Below are 17,851 nucleotides of genomic sequence, written 5' to 3' on the forward strand. Positions count from 1 at the left end.
CATCACATCAAATAAAAAAATAATTATATATAATTAAGGAAAAATAGTTTAAACTATACTTAAAAGTTATGAAATTATCAAGAATAAAACTAAAGGGTATGAGTAGTTATTATTTATAAATATTAAATTAGAAAAACTTAAAATATTAAAAGTTATATTTGTCATTTTATAATGAGAAAAAGGGCACAAGAAATTCTCGACAAAAAATATGTCAAGTAACTTGAGCATAAATTTAACTACCTTAGCATGCTCTTAATAACAACAATTACATGAATAATGAAAAAATCAAGTTAAAAAGATATCAAAAAAATATAAAATAAATAAATAAAGGAAGAAGTAATACAATACAAACATCATTTTTACGACTTTCATTATAAAAAAAATATGAATTCAATAAATCGATTCATTAATTCATAACTCTTTGAACTCTTACCGTTATCGGTACTCATTTCACAAACCGATCTTCATTGAAGAATTTTATTTTTCAAGATTAAAAACATAAATATAGTACCACATGACACACACGCATACGCGCACGCGCACTCATACACACATATATACACTTCAAATATGATATGAATAACAGAATGATCATATTTATAAGGATAAAATAATGAAATATGATAAGGTATTTTAAATTTTAAATTTTAAATTAAATATTTAGGAATTATGAATATGAAAAGTATAAGTTATGAATATTATTAAGAGTGAATATGAAATAAATGAGTTGTGAATGTAAAACTTTTAATAAAGAAAATAAAGGAGGAATAAAAACAAAATAAAGAAGAGAGAAAATGGTGCTTAGTGTCTATAGTCACATGGAAACTATTTCATGAAAATGTATATCAACCTTCGTTGTTTAAATGAATCTCAAGAAATAGTTTTAGATTGCCTGATAAACTATACAAATAGAAAAAAATAAGAAAATTTCAAAAATTTGAATTAAAAAATTAATGTAATTGGAATTATTTTAACAATCATACTAATTTATTGTGTATAAGTTATTATATAAATTATTACTCTCTCCATTTAAAAAAGAATATCCTAGTTTGACTTGGAACAGAGTTTAAGAAAAGAAAGAAGACTTTTTAATCTTGTGGTTCTAAATTAAAGTTATGTCAAATGTACCAAGATGTCCTTTAATCTTGTGGTCTTAAACATGCTTCGTGGATTTAAAATTAAAGTGTTGCAAAAAAAAGAAAAGAGACCATTCTTTTTTAAACAAAATTAAAGAAAATAGAAACATTCTTTTTGAAACGGATGAAGTATATTTATTAATATAGAATTGAGAAGTCACTCCAAATTCAATGCTCCTCCTTTCTTAATTAGATTCAATTATTCTACTTTAATTAAAAAAATAGAGCAAAATAAAGAAAAACATCAAAAGTAAAAGATAAAAAAAAGATAAATATAAATATTAGTTAATCTTAAAATTTGTTATTTTTTATAAAATTCAAGAGCGAGGTAAATGTTTTTATTCTATTGTTAAAAATAATAATAACATACATGACATGATATTTCATTAGGAGTGAAGTTTACATTTTTGAGAAAAATAGAAATAACTCGATGATATCATGGTCCTAAAAGAAATAAAAATGATTACGAAAAAAATTTTCAAACATGAATGATTATCTAAGAAGTTTGCTGCCAAATTTCTTTTACGTCGCAATTTAATACTTTATTCATCCCATATTAGTTGTGTTAGTATGTATATATATGTATATTAAATATTAAAAAACAAGTGATACTAAAAAAGGAAGAAGAATGAAAGAATAAACAATGATGAAAGATTAAAAAAATTGGAAGAATAAACTATCATCAATGATTCTTGGACAATGTTTTTGTTTGAGAAAGAAAAAATTCCTGTTCAGTGTAATTTTTTGAAACTATCTATTGATTTAAAACTATTTTCTTTTAGTAATTTTACTATAAAGGGCACTTTGGATACAACAAAAAATGAATTTACTCATTCACCCTTTTTATTTCTGCAAATTTCGACATTACTTAAAATTAACTGCTCATGCCATTTCGGGCCAAAAATGTGAATATTAATTTGACCTTGTGATGACTTTGTGAAAGAGTATAATTAGGTGGCGGCTTTATGCAAATGCAGAATCAAATGTTTTGTATGAATCCCTCTTACACACTGACACAAGCTCATTCTCCCTCTCTTGGCCATTCCATCACGATGACTTCCTTCTGCGCTAAAGTTCAAACTGTTTCCATACCATATACCCAACTAAAGGTGACCTTTTCTTTCATGGAGTTCCCTTTCTTCATTTTTGCTATTCAATTTTGTCTTATTTTTGTCACTTGATTGATTGTGGATCAAATAGGACAAAAATGCTGATTTATCCGCAAAAATTGAACAAGGTTTTGGCCCAAATGGTCTTGGAATTCTATCCATATCCGAGGTAACTTTTCACCTCTCCAATATTCACTTCAACCTTACCGTTTTTCTGCTATTGTTTTATAGTTTATTGATGCCTTGATTCACTTGCAAAATATTTGAATTTGACTATAGTAAAATACTTCATTGGTTTGAATTTCAATTGTTTGTTCTTTTGTTCAACTGTTAACAGAAATTAAGTAATGTGTTTGTCCTTCTTTTCAACCCGAAGATTGTGAGTTCGAGTCACCAAGGGAGCAAAAAGGATGGGAGCTCCTAGGGAGGGGTTATCAAGTTTGTTAGTTAGTGTGGGAGCTGTTTAGTCCCTAAATTGGGAACTCAAACCCTTCAAAGGTTTGTTAACATATGTATCAAACCTGATGCATCTGTTGCTATTTTGCATTAAAAGGGAAAGGATAAACTAACTAGTTCGTAAATGTAAGAGCGTTAATATCAGAAACATAATTAGCACAGTAAGATGGATCCAGCCTAGACAGATTCAAAATCTGAATATCGTAAGGTCTGGACATCTTGAGAAGTTGGTTGAAGTCTCATAATGCCCAGCCTTGAAGTTACTGAAGCGTATTGATTATAAGAAGTGCGTATTGTATCTGTTTCATGTTGACGACATGATTGTGAATTTACTCTTCTCTTTTGTTTTGACTATATTCTCTAGGTTCCTGGTTATTCACTGTGGCGACAGAATCTTCTCCAGCTTGGTCCCAGGTACAGAATTTCAGACATGAAATATTTCTGTATTTCAAAGATAGGTAGATGCATGAAATTGTATGTGTATAGGAAAATATTAGCGAACTGTTCATATAATCAGCGTCTTTTCCTCAAAAGGTTAGCCAACCTTCCTGAAGATGTGAAAAGGGAGATTGAAGATCCTAAAAGCAGGTGAGCCATAATCTAATGCTTTATTTTTGTTTCTTTGATCCTGAATATCACCAGCTTCTTGCAATCTATTTAGAACTGCAACCATTTCTTTTTTTTTTTAGATATGGTTATGCAGTTATGCTTATGTACGTCCATGTATTCGCTTTGACCCACATCTTTGACAAATTTTGGCAATGATGTTTAGGTACAACTTTGGATGGAGTCATGGAAAAGAAAAGCTTGAATCCGGAAAGCTAGGTAGGAGTTTGCCTACTAAAATTTGACTGAGTTGTTGTTTCATTCAGCAAATAGTCTAGCACACTATATTACTCAAACTAACAAGGTGTGATTTCTAAGATGAAATCATCATTTATTTAGTAAGAGACTATAAGGGGTCATTTGCAGGTCAGCAGCATCTCCTTAATGCTGAAGAATACACCATTACAATTTTTTTTTTAAAAAGGGGTCATTTGGTAGAGTGTATAAGAATAATGTTTATAAGGTGGACTATTAGTAATGTTGATATTCGTTATGCGGACATTATTTCGTATAACATCGTTTGGTTTGATGCATTAGAAATAGCAAGTCTTGTATAACTTCTATGAAAAATGTTTGTTTACCAAAATACCCCCACATTCTTTAGCTTTGGAAAATGGTAAATGTCTCGAGAGGAATTTGAGGCATAGTTATGTCATTAATCAATTTAATGCATGTGTTGAAACCCTTTGTATTACTAATACATGAAAATTCATGGTATTAGTAATACAAACCTGAATACACTATAGAGTGTACATAGGCTAAAAGTATATAGCAAACAAGATACTAATAATATACAAAGCTAATGCATGCATTTTTTTCTAATACACTGAACCAAATGACCCCTATAACTAGAAAAGCGCCAAGTATAGATTGGTGTTTTAAGTGGAATATGCAATTCAAGCATGCTTCAGTAAAGAAGGGGCTGGTGAAAAATATAAATAATATCACGTGAATAAAACACAATTGCATAAATATAAATAAAATTATATGGACCAAGAAAGAAAAGGATGAAATTAAGTGAAATATATGGAGTTTACTATGTTAATGATATTCAAATCATTTTGAAATTGTTATTAGTACAATATTAAGTTTCTATTTGGATTAGCTTGTACAAAATCTTATATTATATTCCTACTAACATGCTAATCTTAATTGTCCATGTTGCTTTTACCAACTTTATTTATTTTTCGGTGTTGGCCTTAAAACATGGAACTAATGGCAATTGAGGCACATACTTTGATGTTTGAACTAGAGTACTACCTTTGTGAGGAGAAGCATCAACCTGCGCTGCACCTAGCTTCTGGAGTGTGCCTCAAGTGATCCTTTAACGACATTGGAACTTAAAATCCACAAAATTCAGCAGTTTAAATTATAATATCAACTAAATTTATAATGGGAATGATTGGTAAAACTGATATCTAAAGCTACTTGTAGATGTCCTCTTCTCCATGATGTTATTATATAACCCACTGGTTCTATGTTCCCCTCGACTAGGAGGTCTCACTAATCATCCAAAAGGACATATGAAAAGCCTTCACCTACGACGGGCTATAGGAGACAGATTCTAGCTTCCGAAATCCGGTTGAAATGGATTGCTAAGTTGTTTTATGGTCAAACTAGAAGTACCCATGTCACTGAATATCCCCTAATAATAATGAATATCATCTTACAAGTGACAAGTAACTTATCAAACTAAAAAGAGACTGGAGGTGTAGGAAGGCAATTAGAGAATTTGGTATGACAATGCTTAACCAATGATCACAAACTGTTGTTCCAACACAGTGGACATGCCAGAAATTTTGGTATGATTCTACCAGGTTTCCAGTCCATGAGCAATTTAATTGAAAGTTGTCATGAAATGTGAGAATAGTGCCATTTTGCACTTCATTCCCTTTATTTTCATAGTTCTCTGTGTCTTTATGTAAGTTGTAACCTTTGATGTCTTTGGTGTTCAAAGTAAAATGGAGCATTCTCTGCATATTTGTTTGAACACAAAGTTAAGAAACTCATAAATTTGTCTTCTGTTGCTGGTGGGAGGTGACACATATCTCATGGAACGAAATGCAAAAGTTGTTCGGTTGGCCCAGACACCACGGTCCTAAAAAAGAACTCATAAATTCGTCTTACTTATTCAAGTTGCCATATGAGTGTAATCGTTAATTTTGGGGTTAGATTAAAAGAACATGAGATTAACAAGTCAATTGGGACAAAGAAGTTTGAATAAACTATTGCTGCACAATGGTTGCATTTAGGGTGCTGCAAATTTGTTGTAATACATCTAGAAAAAGTCACCCACCCTCATTGATTACAAAGAGATTGCTTCACAAAGTAAAATAGAGAATTCTCTGCATATTTGTTTGAACACAAAGTTAAGAAACTCAAAAGTTTACCTTTGTCAAAAAAAAAATAATTCTTTGTCAAAAAAGAAACTCAAAAGTTTACTTATTCAAGTTGCATATGATTATAATTGTTGCTTTTGGGGTTAGATTATACAAAAAAGGGTAAAAAATACCGTTAAACTATGTGCAATGAACAAAAATGCCCTTAGTTGATAGTTTGGTCCAAAATGCCTTTGCCTTCAATAGTTCGGTCTAAAAATGCCCTTATTGTTACTTAATGGGTCAAAAATGCCCCCTTTTCATATAGATAAACTATTTCTTTTTAGACACATTCTTTTCCTAGTATTGATCTTTTTAGATGGAAAATGTTTGTTCTACTTCAATTTGAAAAATGTTAAGAAATAATTTTTTATCTATTTTGTTACAAAAAATTTAATTGTTATATAAATGAAATTAATGAGGGGTTACTATGATTTTATATATATGACCTATATTATCAGTTAAAAGGTACATGAAGTTATTCTATTTTAATTGTTATGATAGGATTAGGAAGAAAAAAAAGATTATTTCATTCTTATTTATTTTAGTTAAAGTGATTTTAAAATACAAGAAACAAAAATATGATTTTTTTTAAAGTAATATTTTGATTGGAATGCGGCTAATAGTAGCCCCATCATTAATTTACATTTAGATAACGGTAAAAGTTTGTAACAATTGTTTTTTCATTTCTTAATATTTTTTTACAAATTAAAGTAGGTTAAACAATTTTCTTATTACAAAAGTAATCATTGGGAAAAAAATGTGTTTTAAAAGAAAAGAAATACTCCCTTCGTTTGACAACGAATGGTCTAGTTTGACTTGACACGGAGTTTAAGAAAATAAAGAAGACTTTTGATCATGTGGTCCTAAATTAAAGTTATGTCAAATGTACAATATTACCCTTTAATCTTGTAGTCTTAAACATTTCATGTGAAAAGTTGTTACCAAAAAAAAGAAAGAGGTCATTCTTTTTGAAACAGACTAGAAAGGAAAGGAGGTCATTCTTTTTGAATTGGAGGGAGTAATATATTTATTTGAAAAGCGACAGTTTTGACCCATTAAGTAACAAACTAACAATAAGGACATTTTGGAATCAAACTATTGAAGGCAAGGGAACTTTTGGACCAAACTATCAACTACGGACATTCTTGTTTCTTTCACATAGTTTAAGGGCATTTTGGTCTTTTTCCATGGATTATAAGAACATGGTATTAACAATTCAATTTTGCATGTTGAAAATACTTTGAAAAAACTATTCCTGCACAATGGTTATATTTAGGGTGCAACAGATTTGCTGTGATGCATCTAGAAAAAGTTACCCACCCACTTTTATTACAAAGACATTTCTTCATCTTCATTATTCTCAGTTTCTCACGATGCCTAGTCCAAACCCATGAGCACCCATCATGGTTTGAAAGGGACCTACTATTGAACTAGAGAAGTGACAGTTACTAATAAGCTATTTGTCTACCATAACATTGATATCTCTTTATTGTATATTATGTGTGCAAGTATCTCTTGGTTTCACTTATTTAACTTTTCCTCAAACATGCAAATTGCTGTCGTTTAAATATATCATTCTAACGGATTTTAAATGTGTCATGGTTGTGCTTGTGCAGATTTGCTAAAAGGATCTTTCTATGCAAATCCAATATTAGATGTACCTACGACAGAGCAATCCCTCATTGAACGGTAAGTTTTTCACTGCTTCATTGGTAAAGAACTGAGTGAACATAGTGTAGAATTGATAGCTGAAGTGAAGTCTAAGTCACACTACTTAGGAAAAGAAAGATGAGCTGTAGTTGCTATTCTCTCCTTTTCACTATATTTGTCATAGTTTGACTTGGCGTAGAGTTTAATAAAAGAAATAGAGACTTTTGAAACTTGTGCTTAACTATGCCATGACATTCGTGTGGCTATAGTACTTTTGAAATTCGTAGTCTTTATACATGTCATAGCATTTGTATGGCTATAAAAGCTTCTCATTAAGAAAGTATAGGACTATGTCATTCTTTTTGGAATAGACTAATAAGAAAATAATGCCAAATACAATGATCTGGCGGGACTACTTTTTATGCTTTTACTTTTGAATTGAGATAAACTGCATATGCATGCTTGATTTTCATGCAGCTAAATTTTAGTTGTTTTGAAGGTATCCATCATATTGTGGGTCAAATATATGGCCTCATAAGGCTTTGCCAGAACTTGAAACAGGTACATAGTAACTAACACAATTTTGTTTTTTTTTCTTTGTTGGTGGGTTAAATCTTGTTCATAACTCTGATTAGATACCAAGTAGATGTTTTGTCCTATAATGTCCTGGTATCAATAAGAAATCTGATTACAGGGGAAGCTTGTGAATGCTACAAGTTATCTTTATTTTACTTAGAGGGAAGAGAAAATATTATTGTACAAGTGGAGAAGTGGATAATATGTAAACTGTTATGTAACATTTGGTGAGCAATTTTGTCCTTTTAGGAAGGGCAATTATTTGGGATAACATGAACATAAGTAGGTTTATACAATCGTATTAGAATTGGAATAGATTTATACAATCCTATTTAGAATAGGAATAGGAATACAAATAGAAACAGGAATAGTAAATAGTATCCTACTTGGTAAAGGATTTTATTCCAGTGTCTATAAATAGGGTCTCAATGTAATAATGTAGACGCGACAACAATTCAATAATATTCTCTTCCTATATTTCTCACATGGTATCAGAGCCTCTACGGTCTTGGTAGAAAATCAAAGAGCTTCCGCTACTGGCGGGTGACACCCATATATGCTCTGCTCGTCTGGCCAATGATTATATTAGTAAAAGCTGGTTCACCATGTTTCTTCCATGTGACTATTTTCTCATACTTGATTTGTGTAGCACCGTGCCATCATTATGGTGACTACTTTCTAATATCTAATTCTTGTAGCACCGTGCCATCTTTTTGATGACTATCTTTTCATATTTAATTTGTGTAGCACTGCTATCATTCCAATGATTATTTTTTCATATATAATTTGTGTAGCACTGTGCCATCCTTTCGGTTGACTACCTTTTTTTGCATATTTGATTTGCATAGTACCGTGCATATCTCCGGATTACTTTTAATATTTAATTTGCGTAGGACCGTGGATTTTTTCGAACTACTTTCTCATGTCAGAGTTGCATATCACCGTGTGCCTTATCGGTGACTCAGATTTGATTTGCATAGTTCCATTCATCTTTCCATTGACTCCTCAAATCTGATATGCGTAGGGTTGTGCCATCATTTCGACCCAACCCATATAGTTTCTCTTTACTAGTAGGATCGTGCCATCATTTTTTTAAATTTTTTTTTAGTTTTTTTATCATGCCATCATTCCGACCCTACCCATAATATTTCTCTTTTTCAATATGGTCGTGCCATCAATTTGACCTCTCCTATATAATTTCTATTTTCTAGTTGGGTTGTGCTATCAATCCGACATCTCCTATATAATATTTATTTTATAGTTGGGTCGTGCCATCATTTCGACCCTACCCATATAATTTTATTTCTTAGTTGTGACCACTTTCAGCCATCAAATCTAATAATTTGGCGTATGAGCATGTTCCGACCAATTTTTCGATGACTTTCTTGTTTAATATTGACTCATCTATTGATTCCAACGTGATCCTTATACTTGATACTAGATTTTGAGCACTTCTTTGCTCAGAGGGAGTTTAGTAGCCTTATTTATTGATTACGTCAGTCACTCTATGGTCTGAAACACTCTTTACAAGCTTGGTTTGGAAAGTTTAACACTATAATTAAATCACGCGGAGTTTTATCAGCATTATTTATCAAATTCAATTTCATTAGAAGACCAAACACAATGAGATTGATTGACATTATGCGTCAAATCTAATATTTCATGAAAAGACTAAGCAAATTGAGATTGACTCTCAATTTTGTGAAGTCGAGCGATCAACTTGCATATATCTCACCAAGCTCCTCATAGGTCCTCGTATTAATTACATTTGTAATAAGTTAGGTACATGAATTGTATGCACTAGCTTGAGGGGAAGTGTTAGAACATGAATAGGTTTATACAATCCTATTTAGAATAGGTATAGCAATACAAATAGAAATAAGAATAGTAAATAGTATCCTACTTGGTAAAGGATTGTATTCTAGTGTCTATAAATAGGGTCTCAATGTAATATTGCAGACACGACAACAAAATCAATAATATTCTTTTCCTATATTTCTCGCAAAAGATAAGTCATCATGCAGTTTTTTATGGTTGAATGCATACTTAGCCGCTAATACTTGTTTGGATTTTTAATTTAGACATCTGAACTAATGTTTGTACCTGTTTAGTACCTGAACCCAAGCCAAAATATGTCTATTAGACATAATTCGTTGATGTGGCACTACGCTTGTAACATTAAGCGTGTGTTACACTTTTTTTCCCACTTCCCCTTCTCTCTCTTACCACCACATGCACCGCCATCCTTGACACCCTATTGGCACCACCGCCTTCCTTCTCCTCTCTCTTCCCGCCGCGATTGTCACTGCCACCCTCCGTTACTGGAACCACAACTTTTCCTTCCCCTATACCTTCTCTCTAGAGCGTATTAAACAAGTCTGGATGTATTAAGTCTCTCCTAAAAATCTGAATAGTTCAGATCTTTTCAGATCCATTAAGAGGCTTTCTTAAAAAAGAAACAGATGGATTAATAGTCTTAATAGGCTTAATCTGAATGATTAATTGGGGTGTGAGAATTTGGGAATTTCAAAAGAGTGGACTTTTGGTCATCGCTATTTCATTTTTTCTTTTTGGGCATGGGGATGTTATGTTTATTGGGGTGTGAGAATTGGGAATTTCAAAAGAGTGTATGAGAAGAAGAAGAATCATAAACGTTTTGTCTTTAAAAGAAACTTTTATACTCATATAACCTGATGCTAGATATCAAATATTAAAAAGGACAGTACAAATTCATATCATGTTGCCTGCTGCCTTGTTTTAGAATGCTGAAACAATTCTGTGCCTCTGCAATATTCTCCTTCTATTATACATCAGTAATATTAAAATATACCAATTTTAAAAAGGTTTGGTAGTTGGAAATGGTAAAATATTCTTTTGTTCATGGTATTACCATTGCGGAGTTTTTCAACATTTATGTCTTACTTTTGCAGCCTTTAAAACTCTTGGAAAGCTGATACTGGATGTGGGATTACTCTTGGCGTATCACTGTGATCGCTATGGTGCGTCTTTTGTGCTATGTCTGTACCATCTATTTTATTTCCATGGTTCTGATATGGGTATTCAATAGCATTCCTACACACAGTCACATAACCAACTTAAATCCAAAGCCCATTAATGATACACAATTTCAAATTTAAATGGAAAATTCAAGTTCAAGATACCTTTAAAATTTCAATATAGGTTGTACTACTCTAGAGGCCTCCAAGAATTGTCTTGAGATCTCAACTCATCTATTGCTTTCTGTAGTTGATGTACTACTCTAGAGGCCTCCAAGAATTGGCTTGAGATCTCAACTCATCTATTGCTTTCTGTAGTTGACTGCAAATAATTGCAACAGGATCTTGACACTACTTATATCAAATAGTCCAACACCAACAACTATTTGACCCTTCCATTGTAAAACCATAATCCAATGGAAAAGAATTGTGTATTGATAAGAAATATAAGCTGGGTTGAAGACACGATGTATTACGCGTTTCAGCAGTTAGGTTCTTGACTCCCAAAATTAAAAACGGGGTTCTTTGCCATTTCTACTGGCCTCTATCACAAGAGAAATTATTGAAATTTAAAAAATTTACAGTGGGATAAATTAAAAAGAAATTAGAATTTCAAAATTCAGAAATCTATTTTATTACAAAAGTAGTTAGCTATGTCCTATGTCCATTCTTTTAGCAATGTTAAGTGGCCAATTGTGAGGCTGCCACTTGGCTTAATATGGAGGATACTTTCCGTCTTTTAATAATGTACAAATTTGATTGTTTTTTTCTTTATTGATGTCAAAACCAGTTTCTTCACTTTCTGTCTTTCTTCGTGCTGGTTCTTGTACTGGCTTCTTTAAACAAAGTAATGATAAAAGATGTTTGGTTTCCTTGACATGCTGTAAATGTGTACTTAGTCTTTATTTTGACATTGATTCCTCCTGCAACAGATATGAGGAACAGTTTTCTTGAGTTCCTCATTTGGAACCTCAGTAAAATCATTATGGTTGTAATTGAGCTTTGTTAACAGAATTGCAATAGTCACCCTGATGGTCTAGATTTTGATATGTTTCTACTGTCAAACCGCTTTTTATTTTAAAAAAGAAACTGCTTTTGCTTCCTTATTTTTGTTATGCTTTCTTTTTGTATGAACATTATTGTAGCTTAAGGTGATGAGTAATAATCACATCAGTTTAGTTGCTCAATGCAAATAATGCAGCATCCAGAGAGATGGTGATGCTTGAGGGTGAAGGCCTTGAGCAAACACTTGTTCATTCTAGATGTCATAAAGGTCGTCTGCTTTACTATTTTCCAGCTCAGCATAGGTAATGGTCTTTCCCTCTGTATGATTATTCTTTTGGGAAAAATAAGAGAAGGGAGGCATTGAGTGAAAAGCTCAACTTGATTATTTCCTCAAGTCATTCTAATACTCACTCTCAAGTTGATGCATATCAGTCATGTGAGACAATGGAACCCTATTTATAGTTTTATACACAGTACATTACAATCATTTTCCACATTTGATACTATATACCAATTCTATTGCTATTTCTATTTCTATTCTAACACTCCCCCTCAAACTGGTGCATACAAGCCATCTGATCAAACTTGTTGCTTATGCAATTAATATGAGAGACTTGGTGAAAATATTTGTAAGTTGATTACTTGATTTCACAAAAATTGTAACAATATTTGTAAGTTGATTACTTGATTTCACAAAAATTGTAACAATATTTATGCTAAGTATCTTTTCTCTAACAAAGTGGCAGTCAATCTCAGTTTGCGTAAAACCATCTGGCCACACGACTAAAAACTGTGTATTTTTATGAACATTTTTATTAAAGTAACTTTTCATAAAAGTGCCTTTGAAAAAAACAATTTGTGTTTGACTAATTCATTTGAAAAGATTTTTATAAGCTGATTGTGTTTTACTTATCTTTTTTAAAAGTACTTTTGAGAGTCCAGTTATGAATATGGACAATTTTCAACGCACTTCTATTATTAAGATTATTTTCTAGAGAGAAATTATTTTAATTATCTATTGTAAAAAAATAATTAATTTTATCTTTATTTAATCAAAAAAGTACATATTACAAATTTCCAACCAATATTGTTTATAGATAAATCAAAGAAAATATTAAATATTGATATAATATTTAACATGATGATTTAAATATAATTAAAAACATCAAGACAAATAAATTAAAAAATCATTCCACAAATTATAACATAAAATTAAATAACGAATCTATAGTGTAAAAATGAAAATAAAATTCTTAGATGGAAACTTATGAGATATACTATAATTAATAAGGGATATATTGTATATAATTATAAATGATAGGGGTCCTTTTATTTTGGAAAAAAAACAAATTTTTTTGATTCTGTTTTTTTTAAGAAGTAGAAACTTTTAGCTTCTTCACAACCTTAGAAAAATTGCTTCTGATTTTATTTAAAGCCGTTCTACTTATTGGTCAAGCACTTTAATTTTTTCAAAAGAAGTGCCTTTGGACTGTTAACCACCATGCCAAATAGGCTCTTAGTCCTCATGAAATACCGAATTTGATGCGATATGAAGGACCTCTTGGTTATCACACATATTTCCATCTATTGATTTCTCCAAAAACGGTTGAATCCAAACTAGCTCATAGGTTGCTACAATTGTTGCTTGATATTTTGCACCTACATAAGATTGATCAACCACACTCTATATCTTAAGTTTATAGGACAACAATTACCTCTTACGAAAACAAAATTTTCAGATGTAGAACGTCTATCAAAAGGTTATCTTGCCAATCAAGGTCTTTATCCAATGATCCTTTTTTTTGTTTTGATAAAGTTAAAGTTCTTCTATTTATCCAACATGGTTCATGCCCTCAATCGTCGATTTTCGTAGTGTGCTTATTTGTATCCTATGAAAATGGATTTCTCAAATATGATAAGTTAAGAAGTTTCAGCTACTTAGGGATCAGATTAGAACCCTTTTAACTCTTGGATTACTAGAAAACAAGGGATTAGTTTCCTTTTTGATTTGATATGAATAACACGTGTGGATTCGTTATCTTGTATATTTGCATGCTATTCAGATGAGTAAAACATACTCCTCCGATACCAAAATTTACAACCTTATTATTTCTAATATCTGGAACTGGTATTGATTCTGTTATGTAATGGTCTATATCTTGTTGAACATATGTCTACAACACTGGTAAGCAACCTAAGGAAACAAAGATATATCAAGATATAGGGGAAATAATCAAGTTAAGACATCCATACCATCCCGTCTGATTGTGAACACCCTAACATTCTTGTTTCTGGTAGTTGCTTTCATTTACTTCCGGTCACTCTTTCGATGCTTTGCCATTGTGGTGGCACGGGAACCGCCGAATGGGGGCAATTTTCATCTCATCGCTGGCGTGTGGAAGACTAGTGCGAAATATCCTTTAATTATTGATATGGAAGAAATCTTCTTTTTCATTTTTTTAGTAACAAAATAAAAGAAAAGTAGGACCAAACTGCCGCTTTTATTTTAAAGGGAAAGAGGAAGCCCCGGACGTCAACTTCTTTGATGTGCCAAACAACTAAGAGCTCTTGGGAGTCGTCACTGTTCTAGAAGAGGAAGCGTAGCTGGCACGTTGAACCATGTCTTTCAACGGTGAAAGATAGCCCTAAAGTGAGGGCCCCGGAGATAGTATTTCTCAACTGTCGATCACGTGACAATTATGCGCAATTGGTGCTCAACAGAAGGGTTCCAAACCTCTGAAAGGCGAGGCAGATTTAACGCTACGCCCTTCCCTTAGCGCCTCCCTTTAGGCGGGGCTCACAACCAAAGGATGCACAGGGTGAAGTTGCTTTCCTTCATAGCAGCAAAGGAGAACGCGATATTGATTCAGTCGGAGGTATACTACTTTTTTGATCAAATCAACCCACTACTCAAGCGGCGTGACTCACTGTGATTGGAATTCGACTTCCTTGTGACCCGCTTACTTGCTTATGTTGTACCTCTTCCTTTGCTAACTCCGCCTGTATTTGAGCGTGCCTATCAATTAGTTCCAAGAAAGCGGCCGGGTATAACTAGAATTTCATTCCAATCTCGATACTGTTGGAATTGGTCTCGAAGAAGCGAATGCCCGCAAAAGCCGTAGCCTTGATAGGAGAATTGATAAGGGGAATAGAGATGATGATAGATATCATACTGAGAAACAGAAGAATTCCATACGGGTACAACTATTATTTGAACGAAGTGCAAAAAATGCGATCCTTGTTGTATAATAGAACAAACACTAATACCTTAATTGAATTCGTGGAGTACAAGGCTTTCTCTGGTTGGGTATGTAGGCTGGTCTCAGTCCATTCAGTCAAGCCAGAAGGCAAACTGGTGTAACTCCTAAAGCTTTGTTGCTTTAGTCAAAGAAGTGCCTTGCAATGGCCAGAGAAATGCATCTTCCATACCATCATGGCCCTAATTTGAAACTACTAAGGCAGGCGGTGGACTCCGTCGAAGATATATTTCTATGTATACACAATTACGGTTATCTCGGACTGTGTTTCGAAAAAAGCAGCCTACTTGTGGGGTCAGGCTAAGGGAGCTTGCGGGGCGCCTTACGATAAATACTATCGGGTGTCCCTTGCCCGAGGCTATTTCCGAGGCGGTGGTTGGTTTGGCCGCCTTTATGTGAAGGGACGCATCCACCAAAGATGGCAGCGGGAAAGACGGGAGCACGAACTAGGTAGCAGCTGAATGGGGGCAGTTTTCATCTCATCGCTGGCGTGTGGAAGACTAGTGCATCCAAGCACAGCAGCCAAAAGGGTCCAAGATTCCTTCATCGAATGGGACGGACATCGATCTTCGCTTCTACAAGGCCTGCTTCCACCTATGGCCTTCTTCGACCGCCTTGACACCTTAATATCAAGGAACCCCCCCATTCCACAAGTAGGTGGAGACTTGGAGGGTCGGAAACCTTTCTGACTCGGCCTGGCCCAGTTTCCCTACCGACTGGCGCTTCAAAAGGCGAAACTCTCGATCGTAGTTTGGCGACCTATCTTCAGTAGGGGCCTTTAGTCTTTTGATTAGACTGTTTCATTTTTGAATGAAGTTAGACGATACAACTCTTATTAGTTTAATAGTTTACCCAAGAGTTACTCAATGAATCGGTTGATTGGAATTGCGGGATGGATAGATGTTATAGATGATGAAGGACAACCCTCTCTATATCTCGGTCTCGGTTTAGCATTATATATCGCTGAGCATTTTTTTGGGTTGTAGTGCGGATGTTGGAGCAGCTCCTCTATGATGTGGGTGTGGAGAAAGACTACTTTTCTATTCGCTTGCCTGCGCGCCTCTACTCATGCGGGAGGCAGGGCCCTATTGATAAATGAAAGAAATGGTTTATGAGCCCTAGCCCTGTAAGCCCACACCTGTGTAGAGTAGATCGTTCAACACCTGCGGCACAAACCCATTTTGAATCTATTGGTCCTAATATCATAAGCGATCCATGATAACTATCACGAAATATTGAATCCTCTTTCTAATCTAGGTAGTCCACCACTTCGAGTCGAATAGTAAGTAAATTCATACCCCTGTCCCAGTCTATTCTTTTCTTCCCCCGTAGCGAAGCGCCAGTAGTTGTAGCTGTGGCCACACCAACCCTTTCGTTCTTATCGCTCCGTGCGTAACACCCCCTAATAAAAGGATATCCTGTTTCATATAGTCCAACAATTCATCCCTCAGATGGAAAAGATTGGACTCATTCACATTATTATGCGGTATGAAACCTTTACGCCCTAATTGGGGGCAGAGATTTAGAGCTAAGTCATCGAGCCAACCGGGTAAAAGCTTGAGGGAATCCCTTAAACGTTTCCTTGCCCCTCTTCTCTTTTCTCTTCTTTAAGAAGTTGTCTGTGATCGGAACCATCAGATTTGACTACGAAGGGAGGAACTCAAAGTAAAAGGGCATCGTCTTGTGCAAGGCAACGATAGTTGGCCCGGCTTGTTCCTCCCGATAAAATAAAAAGACAACCGGTGTTGAAGTTCCGCTCTCCTTTGGATATCAGGAAGGGCTTAAGAGCTTTATCCATAAGTAATGAGAGGAGACTTTTAGAAAACCCTCATGCCTTCTCTGGAGACAGAGATCTTACTACTACCTCTGAGTCTGAAAAATAGATGCATACGCGAACACGTCCATCCCTCTTGGGCATGGGGACGATGTTCGGCTCAATAAATAATTGAATGTAGAAAGCGGATCCTAAACTAAAATGGAGTCCATGACCCCCAATCTGATCTCTTTTTTGGTCAAACGCGGTATAGGCTGTGAATCGAATCTGTCTGTCCTCTAACCGAATTAGCGCATCTTCCTTTCTCTTGCTTTCCCAGGTCTTGCCGGTGTTGCCTGAAAGAGGGGTTGGTAATCTAATCCCTCTTAGTGGTTTTATAGTAGAGTGATTCATAGTTGGTTAATCCCCCACGGCAGGGCTTCTCGCTTTTCATGAATGTGTCTCCCCCTCTGCTTATGTGAGTTTTACCCGCCTTCGCCGGGGTTGGAGCTTCTTCGACCTCTAGCCATGAGGCTTCTCCCTTCTTGGGCTTCAGTAGGTTTCGCCTTTGCACGCTCGACCGCTCCCCCATCCCGCCTGGCCCATTCAAGCGGGGAATATCATCAATCTGTAGAAGCTGCATCCTCAAGGGCTGAGTGATTATGCCGCCGGTCATCCCTTGCAATGAAATTGGGAAATCTTTCTTGGTTGATTGGTTAAAGAGAGCGCTTTGATAAGACTGTTCCGCAGAGAGTGTGGCTAAACACTTCTTCACCTTTCGACCTTCAAAGGAATGGTCAGAACTGTGAACCCGATTAGATAGTTGCCTTTTTCTCCTCTCTATTTTGGCCTGCTAGGTGATTGAAATCGCTTACGTCAGTGAGGCCTTCGCCGGTAACCAAAGCGTATCGTTCCCGCAACCGGGG

The 17,851-nt window shown here is 34.4% G+C and overlaps 1 protein-coding gene across 4 annotated transcripts in view; it reads left to right on the forward strand.

Annotated features, from left to right (window-relative positions):
* Nucleotides 1–2,035: 2,035 nt before the first annotated feature.
* The window catches only part of LOC101255684 (uncharacterized), a 31,848-nt gene continuing 16,032 nt past the window's right edge, over nt 2,036–17,851 (forward strand). Inside the window, exons 1-9 of one of the 4 annotated variants that reach the window (XM_004237488.5) lie at nt 2,036–2,245; nt 2,337–2,414; nt 3,066–3,115; nt 3,236–3,289; nt 3,474–3,526; nt 7,305–7,377; nt 7,838–7,899; nt 10,845–10,913; nt 12,112–12,217. In XM_004237488.5, coding sequence (XP_004237536.2) covers nt 2,102–2,245; nt 2,337–2,414; nt 3,066–3,115; nt 3,236–3,289; nt 3,474–3,526; nt 7,305–7,377; nt 7,838–7,899; nt 10,845–10,913; nt 12,112–12,217 — 689 coding nt within the window. In that variant the 5' untranslated portion in view covers nt 2,036–2,101. The remainder of the gene's footprint in view (nt 2,246–2,336; nt 2,415–3,065; nt 3,116–3,235; nt 3,290–3,473; nt 3,527–7,304; nt 7,378–7,837; nt 7,900–10,844; nt 10,914–12,111; nt 12,218–17,851) is intronic. The other 3 variants (XM_069297132.1, XM_010321553.4, XM_010321554.4) reach the window with 3 other exon arrangements.

This window comes from Solanum lycopersicum, chromosome 4 (genome assembly GCF_036512215.1).
Source record: "Solanum lycopersicum chromosome 4, SLM_r2.1".
In the NCBI taxonomy this organism is placed as follows: domain Eukaryota; kingdom Viridiplantae; phylum Streptophyta; class Magnoliopsida; order Solanales; family Solanaceae; genus Solanum; species Solanum lycopersicum.